The sequence below is a fragment of the Octopus bimaculoides genome, chromosome 24 (genome assembly GCF_001194135.2).
Source record: "Octopus bimaculoides isolate UCB-OBI-ISO-001 chromosome 24, ASM119413v2, whole genome shotgun sequence".
In the NCBI taxonomy this organism is placed as follows: domain Eukaryota; kingdom Metazoa; phylum Mollusca; class Cephalopoda; order Octopoda; family Octopodidae; genus Octopus; species Octopus bimaculoides.
This window is the reverse complement of record NC_069004.1, coordinates 2,160,070-2,181,188: the sequence shown is the minus strand read 5'-3', so window position 1 is coordinate 2,181,188 and position 21,119 is coordinate 2,160,070. Positions and strand designations below refer to the sequence as shown.

The window sequence follows — 21,119 nt, the reverse complement described above, 5'->3', positions numbered from 1 at the left end:
CAAAAGACATAACATAGACTTACCAAAATCTCTGATTGCTTTAACATGTGGCTCTAGTTTGAGTTCATTTAAAACAAATAAAAGATCATGAATGGTAAATCCCTTTGGAACCAAATAGTCAAGCATTTCTTGAGCAACAGTGTTTCCTTGTCTGTTGCCTTTATTGATTATTTCTCTATATTTTCCTTGGCTGGAAGAAAAAAAAACAAAAAACAGAACATTGTTAAACCCTCCAGCATTCAAATTACTCAGTCAAACGTAGTGCTTATTTATTCACATTTTTGGGGATTAATCCTGCATTATCTTGTAGCTTTGAGATTTTGGTGATGTGATTGTTTAGTTTTAGAATTACATTGGCAAGGGCGAATAGAGTGAGGTGGTATGGGCATGTGTTGAGGAGGGATGAAGAGCATGTTTTTGCATGAGGGCCACTTTTGCCAATAATAACTATATGAACTGGTTCAACTTCATTTCTTTATTGATCATTAATTGGTTAGCTATTTAAGTAACTAATTAATCAATTGTTTGGTTAATCATTTGGTTGACAAACATAACTGACTGATGACAGGTTAACCAAATGGTTGAATAGCTAACCAACTGACAAATACGAAAAAGAAGGGAAACAAAACCAGTGCATGTGTTTATTATTGGCTTAATGACCCTCCAAAGATACAACAAAATCAGCTCCATCATATAAATTCACATCAAGAATCTTGCAAACCAAACAGAAATATGAAATATAATATCTTATAATTATGAAAATGGCGAATAACATATTTTACTAAATAATTTTTGATTAAATTCTGTTAAAAGACACTTTATCGCATGGAACTTCAGACTTGTTTTCATGGATCCATCTTGGAGAGACATGGTACCAAGTCATTTCATTTGGACAGATAACAAAAATTCAAACATGGGAATGCATTTATTAGACAAGAAAAGCAGACTAAAATTAATCAAAGACAGAAAGAAAATTGGAAAACAGAAATTACCTGATGTGAAAATTGATCCTGGTTACTAACTGAACAAACTGTGGCCAGAAATCATCATTTTGTTCATATTCAAGGCAACGCAAGATGGGAGATAAAATTTTCATTGGCATCTTATTAATACTTAAAGTAAGATTTGGATGATTTTCCATGGTGTTATCTAAAAAAGAGAAAAAAGATAGATCATAACAGATATAGACAGAGGCAAGGCTGTGTGTTCATTGCCATTAATTTGCTCTGAAGAAAGTTCAATCATAAAGAGGGTTCACTGCGAGGAGAGTTTATATTCATAGTATCTCACCATTCAGAGTTAAAAACTATTTTATTGAAAAAAACAAAACAAAACAAAAGTAATGTAGATTCTGTAGTGAGTTGATGACAGTGAACTTCCTGGACATGTGGTTGTGTGGCTAAGAAGTTCAGTTTATGATCACATGGTTTGGGGTTCAGTCCCATTGTACAGAACCTTGAGCAAGTGTATCGGCGATACACCATGCATGTGCAGACCTGTCAAGCCAAGTGATGCCATGGCCACTGTCGGTGTCAGATCAATGGCACCTGTGCCGGTGGCACATAAAAGTACCCACTACACTCTTGGAGTGGTTGGCGTTCGGAAGAAGGGCATCCAACCATAGAAACCTTGTCAAATCAGATGGGAACCTGGTGCAGCTCCACAGCTTACCAGTTTTCAGTCAAACCATCCAACCATCCAACCCATGCCAGCATGGAAAGCAGACACTAAATTATGATGATGTCTATCAATTGTTTTATATATATATATATATTTATTCTTTTATTCTTTTCAGTCGTTTGACTGTGGCCATGCTGGAGCACAGCCTTTAGTCAGACAAATCGACCCCAGGACTTGGTCTTTGTAAGCCTAGTACTTATTCTATTGGTCTCTTTTGTCAAACCGCTAAGTTACAGAGACGTAAACACATCAACATCAGTTGTCAAGCAATGGTGGGGTGACAAACACAGACACACAAACATATACATACATATATATATATATACAACAGGCTTCTTTCAGTTTCCTTCTACCAAATCCACTTGCAAGGCTTTGGTCAGCCTGAGGCAATAATAGAAGACTGAACCCAGAACCATGTGTTTGGGAAGCAAACTACTTACCCACACAGCCACTCCTATATATATATATATATATATATATATCTTTCTCTTTTGATAATACCGGAGAAATTAGATGGGAATGTTCCCCTTCATTTGCTAGCATACCTGATGGATTATTCAACAGACTATTTCGTGAATGCTTCTCACACATTTTCATATTGCTTCCGTTTACTCAAGATATCCATGTCTATTATTGTAGTTTCTCATCCTGCTCACACTGAACACCCAAATCTATTTTGGGATTTACTCAGGTTGTTTCTTTCACAACTAGTCCCATGTATATATATATATATATATATATACCTCAAACAAAAGATCATCGAATTCCTGTTTCATACAACAGGAATTACAATTAATTTTTTTTTTTTAATCTTTTACTTGTTTCTGTAGCCATGCATAGTTTACAAAAGGATCTTACTCAACATTTTTGCCCTTTTCTATTTACCATAACTATCCTTCTTTTGAGATTTTTTCCTGTTTTTTTTTCTTTTTTACTTTAGTGATCATAATCCTGTCATTATCAATCTGGGTTTTCCAAAATTCACATGTGTGTGTGTGTGTGTATGTATGTATGTGTGTGCGTGTGTGGACATGGGTGTGTGTGGCTGGATGGATGGATGGGTTGATAGGTAGACATTGGTTTCAAATTTTGCCACATGAGCAGCAAGTTTTTTTTGGGGGGGGGGAAGTAAGTCAATTACATCGACCTCCAGTGCACAACTGGTACTTATTTTATGGACCCTGAAAGGATGAAAGGCAAAGACACCCTCAGCAGAATTTGAACTCAGAACATAAAGACGAGCAAGCATTTTGTCCAGCATGTTAACGATTCTTTCAGCTAACCAACTTAGACATTAGCTAGAGAAGCAGTATTAATACTTAATGGTAATCTGTGTGTGTGTGTTTTGTAATTGATAAAATTGGAGACATCAACAAGGGGTACAGTTGGACATTTTATTTTTTAATCACTACCATTTGAGCATGGCCATTGCCAGTACCACCTGACTGGCCCTCGTGCCAGTGGCACATAAAAGCACCCACTACACTCTCTGAGTGGTTGGCGTTAGGAAGGGCATCCAGCTGTAGAAACTCTGCCAGATCAGATTGGAGCTTGGTGCAGCCATCTGGTTTGCCAGTCCTCAGTCAAATCGTCCAACCCATGCCAGCATGGAAAGCAGACATTAAACGACAATGATGATGATGATGAGAATTGTTTCCACGCAACATAGTTCTCCAGGAGTACAGGCACTTGATTATGCAACTATTTGTATTAATATGTTGCATGGAAACAATTATAGTGATTAAAAAATGTCCAACTACACCCCTTCTTGTTGACTTATAATTTTCTCAATTACACACACACAAATTCGTATACAGACACATATACATATGCACACAAACACATTCATTCACACAAGCACACACACACACACCAAAGACTGGGAGAGATATCAGTGTTAAGGGCAACATACCATTCAAAGCTGTTGAATCTCTTGGGCTAGAATTGTTCTGCTTATTCTTTTGCTTCAAAACTTCATTCCGCTATCTTTCCACTGCTGTGCCTGTGAAAGAAATGTTTTGTGTATTTTAATTTGCTTATTATATTTTGGCCCCACTCCCAATTCTGTCCATTTCCTTTCCTCATGAAGTAGTGGTAGCTACTGTAACCCTACCCCTATGGTTTTAGTTTCACATCTGTGTCAAGGCGTCTGCACTAATCTATTCATTTGCATAGGGGATCGTTACTTTATTGAAAACTCGTTTGTTCTTTATATAGTCCATGAAAGGAAGTTACTCCACATTTTTTCCCCAATTGAACAAACAATTACCTTGACAACTGTTCCATCTTCTGTTCTATTTACTCTTATTATCATACTTTTGATCTTTTTCTTTTCTTTTCTTTGATTTAGTGACTATAATGCTATCGCTTTCAATCTGAGCTTTTCAAAATCCTCTCTTAGTAGGTGCTTGGAATTTAAATTAAACTTTACATGCCTTTTTCTTTTTTTTTTAAATATCACCATGGAAGATTTTAGAAATGGGGCAGGCCGATTCAACATTTCATCCAAGTGGGTGTTAAAACTAAACATAAAGTTAGGAAAGATTGGTATTCAAACTAAAATTAACTTACACCAAAAATTTCATGATCAAACGATGAAGTATTTATTGAAACAAACACATAGGTGTATGTCTGTCTGTATGTATGTATTAGTGACAGAAGTACTATTAATATCTAATAGCAATATCCTGCCGGACAAGTGGACACCTGCCACTGAGGAAGTATATGCACAGTTCTGTTGCCAGACAGTTCTCAACTGGCAACATGTGTCTGTGCTCTCAGCATTATACATCTGTACGAGAGGATCTCTCAAAGTGAATTCCACATCAATATGGTGTTCTAATAATAGTTCTGTGTTTAGCAGGATATAAAGATTGCCATATACATATATAGATATGCACGCGCATGTATGTGAGCATATGTATATATGTATATATATATATATGTATATAGTGAGAGTTGCATGGTTTTGGAGAGTTTTGACTTTTCTTTCTAGCAAACAGGTACATATTGTACCCTAACTTTTAAATTTATATTTTACCTTTTTGGATTATGTTTGCTGGCCACTTTATCACTATTTTTTTTTTTTAAGATAATGATAATCTATTTGAATTTTGTATGTATATATCTATATATATATATATATATATATATATATATATATATATATATATATATATATATATATATATATATATATACATGGTAGTCGTCTACTCCTTATGCAGAATTTGACCACCTCCTGTACCTGCACCTTAGAGCTACCATGGCATCTGGTGTGGCTTTTTAAACCAGACAATGTTTTGAAAAGACACCCACATAGATTGCAAATCCGATTATATACATTCATACATATATACATTCATACATACATATACACACACACACATGATTCTAGTATACACAGACGTACAGACAAACGCACGTCTACTTGACACTACGTTTCGTACGTGGAAATTTTGAAGTCTTATTCTACGTCATTTACGGGAAATCCCACTTTCAAATTATAGGATACTTTATCATTCATAAAGATCTAAAACAATGCCGTCTCAGTATTCCAAAGAATAGAATCGGAAATCATCTAGTGTACCAAAAACCGTTGTTTTTTTTTAGGTGTGTATATTTTAAGGGAATAGATTACAAATAAGCATTGGAAAAAATCTTTGGGATGGGATTGATCCCTTTTCCGTAATTTTTTCAGTTTTTAATTTTTTCGACAATTTTTTTCAGATTTGTGACATACTTTTGAAGAATCATAACCTCGGATATTTAAAACAAAAATCGGGAAACATTTTCTAAACAAAGTCAAAAGATGAAAAATTACGGAAAATGAGTGAGGCGGGGGTCAAAAAATGCTTCCCTCCCTCCAAATATCAACATCCGTGGCACAATTCCGAAAAAACAAAATGAATTATTCATATATATCGATTAAATGTTTGTTATTTACCATTTTGATAACGGAGTCTGCTTGGTAATGAGGTATATAACGAGGTAGGTTAGTGTCCCATTAGAGCAACTTGAATCTCCTGTTTACAAACACTTAATTGAAACTATAAAAAGAAAATGGGATTTCTTCCAACCGACGAAGAAATCTCTATGGGATCGTTCGATCTACTAGAAAAAGCAGCTAAATAAATCCGAGATACTCAATCTATTCCTAAAATGAAAAAGAAAACGGGATCTTTATTATTTGAATGCTTTTGATAATCGCTTTCTACGATTAAGGTTAAACAACTTATATTTGCATATGTTTCTCAGTCAGCCTCCACAGCACAGAAGACACACGGGTATAATAGACTGACCTCACCAATTTCACCACCACGTATTCAGGGTGGGAAGTTTTTAGTGTTAAAGTTTGTGGGAGGCCCACATTCATAAAAAGAACCCAGGACGATTTTCCTGAGGGAGAAAAAACTGCGTATTATATACCGTCAAATACGAAATAGTCTTTAATGCAGCTATTTCGGTTGGTGACATGATTTTAACATGAAACAAAATAGTATTTACGAACGGGTGGTCAAATAATACAGGATGGTCAAATAACTGAGATTCGATCCAACTGTTTGTTACTGTAGATAAATAGCTGTGGGTTGACCAAATTCTTTAGAGTGAAATTTAGTTTGACAGAAACTGCGAGGAAGGTATCCGGAAAACCTGGTTCTGTTACAGGGTGGTAGATTTAAGTTAAGGGTCCGCTCCATTTAACACCACCCTATGGGCCAGTGGGCACTTTCCACTGAGTCCACTCTGTTTTGAACATTCGGAATAGGGCCCCGGTCACAACATAACTTATTTCTGAGTCTTACAGGCTCTGAAAATGACTAAGATTTTACAAAAAAATCTAAAGAAATATTTAAGCGAATGAAAATAAAAATATTATCTTTAAGCAATATATTTCGTGAGTGTTGTTTGAAAGTCATGCTGGCAAACGTTAGTTCAATCTCATCATCGGAAAACCAGCGGAGATCCGAATCGTAGGAGAACCTGTTAGGCCACTCAAATTTGCTAGAAATAGCAGTCAAATCTCTCGTGTCGCACACTACCGTATTAAAATCGAAATAATGTCTCTGAGTTTTGCTCTGTCTTTTCAGACATATAATCAAACTACATTACTCGATTGTCATGGTAAGAACGTCTCTAATCGTACGTTTGCTCTATTTATAGCTGACCTGTGGCTAAACAACAATAACAACCAGCGACAATTGTTTTTATGACACAAAATAACGATTTCCGACGATCCATACCGATCACCAACGATTTCTTTTTTCAAGACCATAACATTCATATATATATACAAATATAAAACACGACTACGAAAATATTAAATCATAATACACAACCTATAAAACAATATACTTACAGCTGTTTTGTAACTCGTGTTGATACGTAATGGTCCACTAACGTAGAAGGTCCGTGTGATTAGGAAACCGGAACTAAGGCAAGCGACTCTCTCACTCATTAACAACCGTAAGAGTTTATGTTCCTGATAACCTAATTCGTTTAGCATTAACACGAAGCCATTTCCCTGACATTAGCAAGAGTCTCTCTTATGTAGAAATACTGTAGTCCTTGCTAAGTTTGCTTTGAGACCCTCTGACTGCAAATTTTACTTCCACGTCTGAAATTTCTTCATTAATTTATATGTAATCATCATCATCGTTTAACGTCCGCTTTCCATGTTGCCATGGGTTGGACGATTTGACTGAGGACTGGCGAACCAGATGGCTGCACCAGGCTCCAATCTGATCTGGCAGAGTTTCTAACGCCGACCACTCCGAGAGTGTAATGGGTGCTTTTTACGTGCCACCGGCACGAGGGCCAGTCAGGCAGTACTGGCAACAGCCATGCTCAAATGGTGTTTTTTACGTGCCATCTGCACAGGAGCCAGTCCAGCGGCACTGGCAACGAACTCGCTCGAATGTTTTTTCACGTGCCACCGGTACAAGTGCCAGTAAGGCGACGCTGGTAACAATCACGCTCAAATGGTGCTTTTTACATGCCAGACAGCTGCTCTGGCAATGATCACGCTCTAATGGCAGACCCTCAGCTAGCTCAAGAAATGAAGAGCCATGCTGTTATTGTCAGTATAAATAAAGGCTGAATATAGCGATTTAGAAATATCTCGATTTTTAAAAGTTGCCAGATCTTTCGTCTACAAAGTTTGTAAGGAGCTAGAGACTGAAGATGGAAACGTATCACCAGTATCGAAGCATAAAAAGCATTCTTAGTGCTCTGAAATTCTCAGAACACCTGAATTCATCCAGCAAGTTCAACAGACCATTGGTTACAATCCCAGAAAGTCTATGAGGTGAATTGCAAAAGATCTCCATGTGTCAGAAGGAACAGTCAGAAATGTTGTCTGCGAAGACATCAGATATAAAGCTTATATGATGAGGAAAAGTCAATTTGTCAGAAAAAGCAAAAGGAAATCACTACATCCAGCAGAAGAATATTTGATTTGTTTTTCTCAAACAAGAAAAACTTTGACTAAGATCAAAAATTAAACAGAAGAAATGACAGATGGTTATGTGCAGACCCTTCTGAAGTTCCAAGTGTTATGCATATAAAATTTCCTGCAACTGTCATGTTTTAGGAGTTGTCAGCAACGAGGACATGTAATGCATTCTTACTTCTTTTCACAAGGCCTTAGAGTTAACTCTGCCGCCTACATTAAGGTCCTGGAAATAATTGTTAAGCCCTGGATAGACAGTGTATGCAATGGAAGTTCATATGTGTTTCAGTAAAACTCTGACTATCACACATGGCTCTAGTAACACAGGGATTGCTGAAAATTTTCATGATCACATAACAACTAACATTTGGCCTCCTAATTACCCAGATCTCAATCCATTGGACTATCACATGTGGAGTATTGTTCAGAGAGAGGTCAAATACCCTGAAACTAGTCTGTAGATGCCAGACCAGCAAGAGGAAGCGGCTGACCGCCCCTGTTCGAAGGTTATAATGGACATAGGTTCCTGTGTCATATAGCTAGCTAGAGGCGTTGGCCTCTTGGAGCTAATCAACAGCAACATTAGTCCTATTTTACTGAACTGCCATGTTAGCTTAGCGATAACTATCAATATTTATATATAACATATTACAATTATGTTGAAACAGGTGATATGGGAAAGTGCAGCATTAACAACAAAACATTTGTGGAGTAAATGATGGGCTAATTTGACTAAGCAACATGCTATGCGTCTGGAGTATTTCAGGCCCTAACCTGTGGGGGTTATGTGCTTTCTGAATGCACTGAAAAGCTGTCAGTGAATATACTCTCTTTTGCAGCAGTCGGTGGTGTGTGTAACACGACCCATCATCTGAAATATTGACGCCTCCTTTGGGCTTGTTGTCCTATATCACTCATAAAGTAAATTTGAAGGAACTGTGGTTGTTCATTTGTGGGTAACAGGGAACCAATGAGGTGATAGACTTGGCCTTGAACGTTGACGTCGTTGTAAATTCATGTTTATCTATCTTCTTAGATGCACCAAACAATGTCATTTTCAGAGTTGTATTGTCTGATATTGTTCAGAAAATCCTTTGACTGGATGAAAATGCCTTCTAGGAGATCCATAAGAGGTTGAGAAGGAACTGGTAGTGCTGGCAATGTTACCTGAGCAGCACATACCATTTGTTTCATTTGTACTTGTGCATGCATGAGTGTGTGTGTGAAAATGCATGAATATTGACATATTCTACAGCTTCACTTGTCATCCCCTGACCAATATGGTGACATGGTGTTTACATTCCCTAACAATAATGACCAAATGCTGGGTTTTCTTTTGAGAACCCGCAGAGTATTAAAAAAATCTTTACTTGGAAAATAGCTAAGGGTTGGAGACAGGAAGAACGTCCAGCCATAAAAATATTGACTCCAAACCCATGTCAGTATAGAAAATCAACTAAACAAAAGAGTAGCTGTGTGGCTGAGAAGCTCACTTTGCAAACCATGTGATTTTGGGTTCAGTCCCATTGTGCAGCACCTTCTACTGAACTCCAGGCCAACCAATGCCTTGTGAGTAAATCTTGTAAACACAAACTATGTGGAAGCCTGCTTGACAACCCATGTTGTTTTGTTTACATTCCTTCAACTTAGTAGTCTGGCAAAAGAGACTGAAAGAATAAGTACCAGACTTTGAATACTGTGGTCAATTTATTTGACGAAACCAGTTAAGGTGGTGCCCCAGTATGGCCACGGTCCAATGACTAATACATGTAAAAGATAGATTTGGGATTACTTCAGTATAATTAAAGAAACAAGACATTTCTCTGTCCCTGCTACATAAGAGCCTTACTTTCCCATAAATTTCAGCTTTGGCTGTCCAAATTCCAAATTACATAATAGTAATAACTCCAGTTCTTCTAGGGCACTTGAATGCATTGGAAAACTGTAGCCCTTGTAGCATAGTGCCATCCGAGCCCCACTCCCAATTCTATGGGCTGTAGTTGAACTTTAGTTTAACCCTTTAGCATTTTAACTGGTCATACCTGGCCCAAATATTCGACCTGCTTCATGTTCAAACTAGCCTGATCTGGCCCTCTCACACCTACCTTACGTCATTATTCTAAAAATAAACAATCACATTATCAAAATCTCAAAGCTATGATTAATTTACAATAGTGTAAATATATAAGGATTACATTTGAGGGAATAATCTAAATGCTAAAGAATAATTCTGTGAATCCAACAGGAACAGCTGTTTAAAGTAATTGATTCTTTTTTTAATGTGTTATCCGAGAGGTTTCGAGATCCATTCTATCATGCTACACATTACATGTAGGTACAGGTTAGCTGTACTTGACTTACAAAACCAGTGTTTCTTATGGAAGGAAGGTTTGTGAGGACAGAAAAGGAGATGGACAAACTTCCATGATTAATAAAATGGAGACGTTTCTTTTGAACATATTAGATATTTTAAATATTGAATTAAAAATATTATGGATAGAAGTTGAAGGCTGTTGGTGGGACTTGAACCCACATCATCTGTCAACATAGAACTTTTCCCATCCAAGGGGGGGGGGGGGTTTAATCCAATATTTACATGCTACTATTTAGAGCTTTATCTCCTTCAAAGCTTACAATTAAAAATGAATTATTAATGAATTATATTCTCTGCATCTTCATCCTTGTTCCTCCATTTCAAATCCAAACTTGTGATCTCACCAATTATTTGTGTAGAAATGATTATCTCCCTTAGACTAACAGGCCACCAGGGAACCAATACATTTCAAACAGTATTTTGTTTCCTCATTAATAGAGTCAGCTAATGAGACTGGCCTAATTGAAAGAGAAATGGACAAATCAAATCGTTCTGTGCAATTTGGTTGCATTTCTTGAGAGCATATGGCTAAGTGGTTAGGGTGTTGCACTCACAATTGCGAAATTGTGGTTTCAATTCCTGGACCAGGTACTACATTGTGTTCTTGAATAAAACACATCATCTTGCATTGTTCTGCAATCACTTCAGCATCTATTCAGGCAACATCAGTTCGATGGAGAGAGTGAACTAATATACAGCACATATATTTGATCACTATTAATGAATTGTTTGGACAAATTGTTCTTCAATTTCTTGCAGAACCATCTTTGTTAGACTACAAGATACTACCATTTATCTAATTTAGAGAGGGAAGCAAAATATTTCTCCCATATTTTAGGCAGAGCAAACTGCTATTTGTCAATTTGAGAACCACTGTGGTAATTATTAAAAAAGATTGTCCTAGAAGAAAGGAAGAATTCTTAAAATTTTTAAAGTTACAGTAGCTTTGCTTTACATAATTTTTTTTTTGTTTCCTAAATCTAACCAAAATTCTTCACTTGACAAATCAAACCTAAAATTGAAGCAAACCAAATTGATAAAATAGTCCTTCCTGTGTTGTAACCGTATCAAGACAATTACCCCCTCTCTAATATATTAAGAAGTTTTAAATCATCATCTGTTGTCCAGGGGTGTAGATGTTCTAGACTCGCTGTAACAGTGAAGACATTTTCATGTCTGGGTCATAGGGCAACTCTTGAGAAATTTTTCCAAATCTTATAACAACTATTTTCTTTTTTAAATTTCATTTTATACTTTTTTATTGAGCTGTATTTTCTCAACAAATACCATGTTACTTGCAGAAAAATTCAATTTTATCTGTACAAAATCCAAAGAATTAGCAAAATTTATAAATAAAATTGACCTTTTTGACACCACTTAACTTCGCCCTCCGCTTCTCTCTCTCGCTCTCTCTCTCTCTCTCTCTCACTCGCTCTCTCTTGCTCTCTGTCTCTCACTGTGTTACCTTACACAGTCTCACACACTTTACAACAAAATCAACTGGGAAACAGATTAAAATTCAGATATTTTAAAATCAGTTCAAGACCAGAAACTGTAACGTGTGTCCTCAGTTGAGCTGTACAAGTTCTTGCTTAACACTGAAGCTTGGATCAAATGCCGAGCTTGAACCTCCAGTAGAATTCTCATCAACAACATCTGAGTTATCAACAACATCAACAGGAGGCGGCCCTGGAGATGATGTTTCGTAGACATTTGAGCCAATTTTGTTGTAAAGGTTCATATCAACTCGCAGATACTGCAACATCTGCTTATTCTTTTCATCAAGCTCTAAAGGATGCTTACGTTTAAAGCGCCAGTACACTTTTTTGTTTGATGGATGCTTAATTCTTTCAGCAGCACCGACGCCAAACTCTGAGACCTTTTTAAAGAACAACACCGACACCCAAACAGGGTGTCTGTTATTAGTGGCTTGTTGTTTCACGGGTGGCGCGATGGACTTTTGAGCAGCTGTCGTAGCCGACACACCAGTTCCATCGTCGTAACACTCAAGCAAGCGCTTCATTCGTTTGCCGTGATTAGTGATAAAGGATGCCTTGTCCATAGTGTAAAATTCTGGAATAAAAGGTATCTCATAGTCATCATCAGCAAGAACTACTTGTGGCTGGTCCCATTCTTTGGGTAAACTATTAATAGGTGGCAAAGGTAAGTTCTGAGTGCTAGGAGACGTTTGTATGCCGGACGGGAGAACACCAAGGGCTGTAGATTGAGCAGGAGTAGGGGGGATAGAAAGGACGGCAGATGAGTTATGGGTATTTTGTTGTTGTTGTTGTTGAGAAGATGCTGCAACTTGCTGGTTAGACTGTTGCTGAGCTTGCTGTTGGACTTGCTGTTGCTGCTGCTGTGATACAACAGCAGCTGCTGCAGCTGCCTGTGATGCGGAATGTGCAGCTTGTGCACAGTATTGTTGTTGTTGTTGCAAGGCAGCTGCAGCAGCGGAAACATTGACAGAAGGCTGAAGACCAAGAGACATTCCAGACACCAACATCAATGCAAGTTTTTGCTCCATGAAATATTTGCTTAGTTCAATGGCTTTGTGTAGAGTTTCACTGTCGATAACTAAATCCCATTCATAAATAGCTGGATTTGTAGCCTGCATTGTAAACTCGCAAGCATTCATTAAGGCTTTCAGCACACCTGCCATACGTACAATCTGACCAAGAGACTTCTCAATTGCACTTCGACGACGTTCATCATGATCCAGCTGACTAACCATGCTTGCCCACTCTTCATCATGCACACGGCACAAATCTTTCCAGGCTTCTGTCGAGAAAACATATTCCCGGTTTTGTTGATGATATGTATGAAGTGTTTGAAAAATAGTTTTCATAGGAGGTGTGTCGGTCGTGAGAGGAATTGAATTCCAAATGGTTGAAAAATTGGGATTGTGAGGGCAAGCTACCAGATAGCGACTACTGAGCCAGGTCTGACCATTGAGAAATAAATCCACGACATATTTTGGATGACCCATACCTGTGTGATTAAAGCAGGTAGAATCTAAAGTTGTCATTTCACCATTCTCTACGTGAAACATTGGACCGCCATCATAGAGAACCAAGAGCTGATCAGGTCCTTTAGAATTTTCTTGGTCTAGTTCTAGCATTTTGTGTAACTGATGGAGGTCTTCAGCAAAGCACAGAATTTGTCCACTGTTCTTTCGAAGTACATGAGATAAATCTTCATGTGTCATTGGCCCAGCAATTAATTTTTGAGGTCCCGGGCCACTGTGAGGTGGAGCTCCAGGGGAAGTAGGACGTGATAAATGCCATTGCTTTTCAAGTTCTCTCTGGATTTCTAATAGTGGTGTCATAAGTTGGCGGAGGGCAGCAGATTTCCGTGTGCCTGGGTAGGCACCAATCATTGTCCAAACTACAGGTGGTTCCTGCCATAGTTGATTCACTTTTATTTTTGTCTTTCTGCCCATCAGAGCTGTAAAAAAAGAAAAAAAAAATTTGTAATATTTTTTTTTAATAACAAAAATCATTTAATTATCTCGTTAACAATATTTACATAAGGTGATTACAAAATAGACAGCATTGAACAGATTATAATGATATTAAGTTGTAATTCTTTACATTAAGTGTTTGAATCTAAGGTTGACTTTATGATTCATCCTTGTGCTAGGCATGGCTATGTGCTTAAGATTTCTTCACAACCATGTGTTTTTGAGTTCAATTCTACTTTATGGCACCTTAAAATGATGATGATGATGACAGTGTTGATGATAATGATAATTCAATATAATCAATTCTAGCAACACACACACACACACACCTAATGTTTGAAATTTATCATCATCATCATTTAATTTCTGTTTACCATGCTGACAGGGGCTGGCAAGCCAGAGGACTGCACCAGGTTCCAGTTGTATATTTTGGCATGCTTTCTATGGCTGGGCACCCTCCCTAGTACCAGCCATTTTACAGAGTGGATTTGGAAGAAGGAAGCTGGAAGAAGCCCATTGTCTATATCTATATCTGTGTGTGTGTGACATTGTGTTTGACACCACCACCACTTAACATCCAGTGTTAGTGTGTTTACAGCCTTGTAACTTAGCAGTTAAGCAAAAGAGACTGATAGAATAAGTACCAGGCTTTAAAAAATAAGCATTGAATTTGATTAGTTCAACTAAAATAATTCAAGGTGGTGCCCCAGCGTGGTCAGTCTAATGACTGAAACGAGTAACAGCTAAAACATCATCATCATTTTAACGTCTGTTTTTCCAAGCTTGCATGGGTTGGATGGAGTTTAGTGACAGGTTTTCTATGGCCAGATGCCCTTCCTATCACCAACCCTTACTTTGTTTCTAAAACGTGTGTACATATATATATATATATATATACATACACACACAGGTTTTATAGACACTGATTGTTGCCTAATTTGTGTCATATGTCATAAAACTTGTAAGACAATATCTGAACTTAAAAGACATATGTTAGTTCACAAAAACATTCTTTTAGAATCAGATTCCAAACACCAAAGATGTAGAAGAAACTTGAATAATATCCCTGTTATTTGTGTTTTAAATCCTGTCAGTCAGTAGCTGGTCTTAAAAGTCATCTGAGGGCTCATATTTGCCCATTTGCCCATTCAGCTGGACTGAACATAAAACCATATGATAACGTTGTCTTCCTCTGTTAGAGGTGTATATCAATAATGGCATTTTGGACAACTAGCAGATCACAAGACTTAACAGTAACTACATATGTTCGTTCTGTTGTCTGTAAACAGAGTCCGTTTTTGTGCTTTTTGTTCCTGTTTATTTGTCTGAAGTCCTTTCTGTTTATAAACAAACTGTTTATATACTCAACAAATGCAGCAGTTACTCTATGATGGAATTCCTAATTTGCATACCAAAAGTGTTTAACACTATGAATATCAGCAGCCTGTCTACAGGGATCTTCGTCCACACAGTATCAAGGTATGATATATATATATATATGTATTTTATTATATGTATTTATTTTCTCCCAATTAACAAATAACTCGGACAAAATAAATTGGTTAATAGATACCAGGGTAGCAAAGATCACAAAATGACTGTGGTGTAACTCCTGTTTATGAGGTAGAAACTCCTTGTTATTTTGGGTACTTGAGTATATATAAATTTAGTGAATGGAGTAAAACGCATATGTTAACTGCATAAAGTATGCAGTTAACATATGCGTTTTACTCCATTCACTAAATTTATACATATATGTGTGTATATGTATATAAGACACAAATAGATCAGCGGCTTTATCTCATATCTGAGTATTTTTCTTCTTCTTTGCTGAATGCTTCCTTCATGTGAGACTGTTGGTGACTCTGTAGACCAATTCTTGCATAGAAGTGTTGATGGCATTGACTGCACGGCAATATGTATCTCTCTATATATCTATCATCATCATTTCAATGTCTAGTTTTCCATGCTTGCCCAGGTCAAATGGAGTTTATTGAAACAGATACTCTGTGGCTGGATGTCCTTCCTGCCACCAACCTTCACCTGTTACCAGGCCAAGTTGGTATTTTCCCATGGCCAGACACACCCACACTGAATATTTGCAACGAATAACATTGCATGACAATGACACTCATTTACAACAATCACACTATGTTAAGACAAGGAGACACCAAACACACACATATACAATAGGCTTCTTTCAGTTTCCACCAACCAAATCCACTCACAAGACTTCAATCGACCTAAGACTATAGTAGAAAACACTTGCCAAAGGTGCCATGCAGTGGGACTGAACTTAAGACCATGTGTTTGGGAAGTAAAACTTTTTAACCAGACAGTCACGTCTGCACCTTACATTCGAACACATACTCAAACACCCTTATCAAGCTTTATTATGCACCTCGTGTACAACAACATACTTCCACTGCAGTTGAACAGATACACCATAGCATTTACTACGTGGTAGACAACATGGCAGAATTAATATTATCAACTACAACGAAGAGATGTCATTCAAATGTACGACAACGTCACAGCTGCACCTTATTAACTATGGAGCAAAAAGACAACAGATGCAACATTATTAAAGAAGCTTTGACAAGCTTCAGCAAGGGAATATAAACATGCAAACCAAAGAGAAAATAAGCAAATAACACACACACATCATCATCATCATCGGTGTCGTCATCTCTTAACACATAAGAAATGCAGCAATATCAAGCACGTAAAAAAACACCACTTGAGCATGGTCATTGCCAGCACCTCCTGACTGGCCCTCGTGGCAGTGGCACATAAAAGCACCCACTACACTCTCAGAGTGGTTGGCGTTAGGAAGGGCATCTAGCTGTAGAAATACTGCCAGATCAGATTGGAGCCTGCTGCAGCCTTCTGGCTCGCCAGTCCTCAGTTAAACCATCCAACCCATGCCAGCATGGAAAGCAGATGTTAAACAACGATTCCTCTTATGCCCAATTTTTCTCTCAACACATTTCCACTTTGTCATACATGAACATTGATGTTGCACATTGACTGGAACATGCTAGCTTCATTTCTTTCTAGTTTTTACATGTCCTCAGCATTCAATCTACACAAACTTCATGCAATTTATCGTTCACCTTGAGAGAGAAACCTTTTGTTACTATAGGAGGTAATAGCTTTAAACTTTCTCTAGCCTGTTCTTTTTCTAGCAGCAATACTTTCAGAACATGCTCCTCCATTGCTGATTAGATCACCTAGGTAACAGAAGCTGTCAACAATTGCTAAGGATCCTTCTGTCCTTGGAGGACAGAACAGGAAGGGACACTGGATAGAGGTAGCATGAGTGTATAAAGAGAAAGCAAGATGGCGGGGGGGGGGCGTATGATAAAATATGAGTTGGATAGAATAAACGGGAGGAGAGAAGATGATGACCAGAGACTGAAAAGGATGTCAGTAGTAAAATAAGGGAAGAACGTAGTTAATTAATGGAGAGTTAATGAGTTGAGGATTAGATGCTGATTGGCAGTGGAGGAGAATGAAGAGCAACGGGATAGGGAGAAAGAGATGACATGTGAGTGGGTGGAGAGAAAGACACTCCACTCACACTCAGGCACATAGTGAGAGGGTGAGAAACGTGTAGAGATATGGGAAAGTCAAGAGGATGTAATTCAGTGGAGACGGATTTATAATTTGGTAGGACAGAAGGATGGAGATGATCATTGGAAAACGTGATAAGAAACAACATAATAATGAAGGGGGTAGGTGGGGGAGCCAAGTGAAGTGGTTCTGGAGAGTAAAGATAACTGGTATCACAGAAAAAGATGATTTATAAAGTATGTTGTTGTGCCCTCGTTTGATTAGCAGGTAACTGAAGTTGGCAAGTGATAGAGAGGTCAGTGAAAAAGGATAAAGAGAATGAGGGAAGATTAGACGAGGAAATTTGGCTAGGGGCCTAATTGTATATACAGACATTTTGTTTCCAGGACCTCAGCTACACCATAATGGCTGAGTCTTCTCAAACACCACATATCACCAAATATTCCAGTCATTTGTTGTCCCTACTCAGTAGGATTCAAACTCCTGTGATCAGCCTTCACCCCTTGATCACAAGACTCTCCTCCACAAGTTCCCTTCATGAATCAGTCATTTGGTTTCACACCACCAGCTGGTCCTCCAGTACTTTTAGTCGAGTTCACTTTGTTGATAGCATTCAGGCCAGGTCTCTGGCATAAGGATACTTTTCTGCATCCCTCCCATGAATTGCAGAACCCCTGTAAAGGGTCCTAGGTGCTGCCTTATTCTACTGATTAAAAAATTAAGAAAATTCACTTACTAGGCATTGTTCAGCCAAGGGTTAATGTAGCAGACACTTGGCCAGTGTACGACAAAGTGAAACTGAACTCAAAACCATTTGGTTGCTAAGCAAACTCCTTAACTACATGGCAAAGTCTGTGCCTATGGTGTACACACACAATATATATACATGCATACACATATATATAGATACATACTCATATATAAATATATACTCTAGTGGTCATACCAAAAATAGATTTTCTTAAATACTCAGCTGGTTCATTTGAAGTAAATGATAGCTTATGTTACCTAGGCAACATAATTAGCAGAGGAAATGGTTATTCAGGAAGTAAAGTAGCCAGGGTAAGATTGGATTGGAAAAAGTTTAGTGAGTTAGTATCTGTGTTGGCAGCAAAGGTTTTCTCCCTCAGAATGAAGGACAGATTGTATGACATTTGTGTGAGAAGTGTGAAGCAGTTTGATAGTGAAACGAGGGCCTTGAATGCAAAATAACTTGTGAATGTTAGAAAGAAATGTGTAATGTTAATGTGCATAAATGCCAGGGTAAAAACGAGCTGAGAGAAAAACTGGGAATAAGAGGAATCGGGTATTGTATGCAAGAGAGAAGGTTGCACTGGTTTGGGCATGTAATGAGTATGGAGAATGAAATCCGGAAAAATCCAATTTAACAGAACCTGTGAGTGGCCTGGCTCTCTGTTGGTCATGATGACAAGTGTTCCAGTTGATTCCATCAACAGAACAGCTTGCTTGTGAAATTAACGTGCAAATGGCTGAGTACTCCACAGGCACTTGTATCCTTAACGTAGTTCTCAGGGAGATTCAGTGCGACACAGAATGTGACAGAGCTGGCCACCTTTGAATTACAGGTACAACTCATTTTTGCCAGGTGAGTGAACTGGAGCAACAAGAAATAAAGTGTTTTGCTTAAGGACGCAACATGCCACCAGGAATCAAACTCACGACCTTACGATTGTGAGCCGGATACCCTAACCACCAAGCCATGTACCTTTACTTGTGGATGAAGGAAACCAAGGAAGACTTGTGATAAAGTGAAGGTTGATCTGAAGATGCTAGGTTTCATGGAGGTGGCAAAGAACCAGACTAACTAGAGATATGCAGTCCTGCAGCATCTTGACTCCCTTCAGTGAAATGTAGCCTATGTAGTGGAGACTCTCACCTCTTCATTAGACTTATAAATAAAAAAAGAGACTACATTGCTCTACCTCATCCCTCTGACTTCCTTACCCTTCACTGAACCTTTATACCAGAGACTGCAGCTGTCCACCCTCATCCCTTCACTACGGTGAAGTATAAGGGACTACACTGGTCAGTTTACATCCCTTCACTAGCCCAATGTATAAGAGACAACAATAGACCATCCCCATGCCTCTCTAGTACATCTCTGCATCTCCTCACCTTCTTCACCCTCCTTTACTACCAGCTATCACATTTTCTCCACCCCTAGGGCCATTTCTATTTTCACTCTTCCAAACTGATTCTAATCTAAATAACATTTTGCCACTTACGACTCTACCGATTGGGTTATGTGAGGCAGATGGATGCCGACAGCTCCATAAAGAAGTGCCGATCTCTCAAAGTAACTGGAACACATGGAAGGAGATTGAGGAAGACATAGGATGAAGTACTTAAGGACGAACTCAGAACACTGAACCTTTCAGGCGAGAAGACAAAGCACCGAGATGTCTGGCACCTTGCTGTACTCAAGAAGACCCTGTCCTCCACAGCAGAAGTGCTAAGGCCGGTCACCCTGGTAGAGAGAATTGGCCTGCAAGAGTCATGTGTCAGCACCCAGAACAATCTGTAAAGTGGGTGGCGTTAGGAAGGGCATCCAGCTGTAGAAACTGTGCCAAATCAGACTGGAACCTGGTGCAGCTCTCCAGCTCTGGCCAGACCGTCCAACCCATGCCAGCATGGACAACGGACGTTAAATGATGATGATAGTGATCATCTTCATCACAGTACTTTTCCTCAACTTGGCCATTCAGGTCCTTCTCATGTCATAGCTCCCTACCCTAATCCCCTCCTGGGCCACACGAGCAACCATACGTGCCCTAGGTTATTGAGTACTGTTAGCATTGACTTGCTTTCTTCACTCGCTTTTGACATCCTTGTCGGAACTGCTTCCTCCCACGCCTTATTTCCCCTCCATTGTCTACATATCTAAGCTCTGAATACTCTCTACATTATCTTGTGGCCAAGACAACTCCCACCTTGTATTGGTGACACGATACAAAACCGAGAACTCACTCACCCTCAAAGCGAGACACTCTCCAGTGCCGATACAACAAAATGCACCCAGTACACTTTGTGAAGCGGTTCGTAGAGCAGAAGATACATGGACTTCTGAGGCCGCTTTAATCAACATTTGTGCACCCAGTACACTCTGTAAATTGGCGGGTGATAGGAAGGGCATCCAACCATAGAAATCAAGGCAAATCAAATGGCACATACGACCATCAGTCAATGGTGGTCGCACTTCCCAACAAGACATGATTCGACAGTGGCAGCCCACACCAGCATGGAAAGCAGACACAAAATAATGACGCTATGAACACACACACACACACACGTACACAGTCATATATATATATATATATAAATATACATATGTATAGGTGTACATTTAGCGCACACCCTGATACCAATCGCTACCAAGAAATAAATTAAGAATTTATCTAGTAATTTAATACTTCAAATACATGCCACTGACCACTGTGGCGTGCGTATATGTACGTACGTATATACATACACACATGTACGTATATACATACACACATAAACGCACTGGCTAAGGCGACAATGGAAATCAGGAGCATGCTGATAATTTAATGTCA

General features: G+C 38.5%; 1 protein-coding gene and 1 long non-coding RNA gene across 3 annotated transcripts in view; both read right to left on the bottom strand.

The window, feature by feature from the left end:
* Positions 1 to 7,399, bottom strand: LOC106883393 (uncharacterized). The gene is made up of 4 exons (XR_001411128.2): positions 7,040 to 7,399; positions 3,593 to 3,682; positions 993 to 1,149; positions 1 to 190 (listed from the first exon to the last, which is right to left on the bottom strand). It is a non-coding gene; the product is annotated as an uncharacterized LOC106883393 (long non-coding RNA).
* A 4,333-nt stretch (positions 7,400 to 11,732) lies between these two features.
* LOC106883402 (uncharacterized) overlaps positions 11,733 to 21,119 on the bottom strand; it is a 13,580-nt gene continuing 4,193 nt past the window's right edge. The window contains exons 1-2 of one of the 2 annotated variants that reach the window (XM_052976431.1): positions 18,281 to 18,396; positions 11,733 to 13,952 (exon numbers count right to left, since the gene is read on the bottom strand). In XM_052976431.1, coding sequence (XP_052832391.1) covers positions 12,073 to 13,952; positions 18,281 to 18,287 — 1,887 coding nt within the window. In that variant the 5' untranslated portion in view covers positions 18,288 to 18,396 and the 3' untranslated portion in view covers positions 11,733 to 12,072. Of the gene's footprint in view, positions 13,953 to 18,280; positions 18,397 to 21,119 lie in introns of those variants that run through there. The other variant, XM_014934394.2, reaches the window with a different exon arrangement.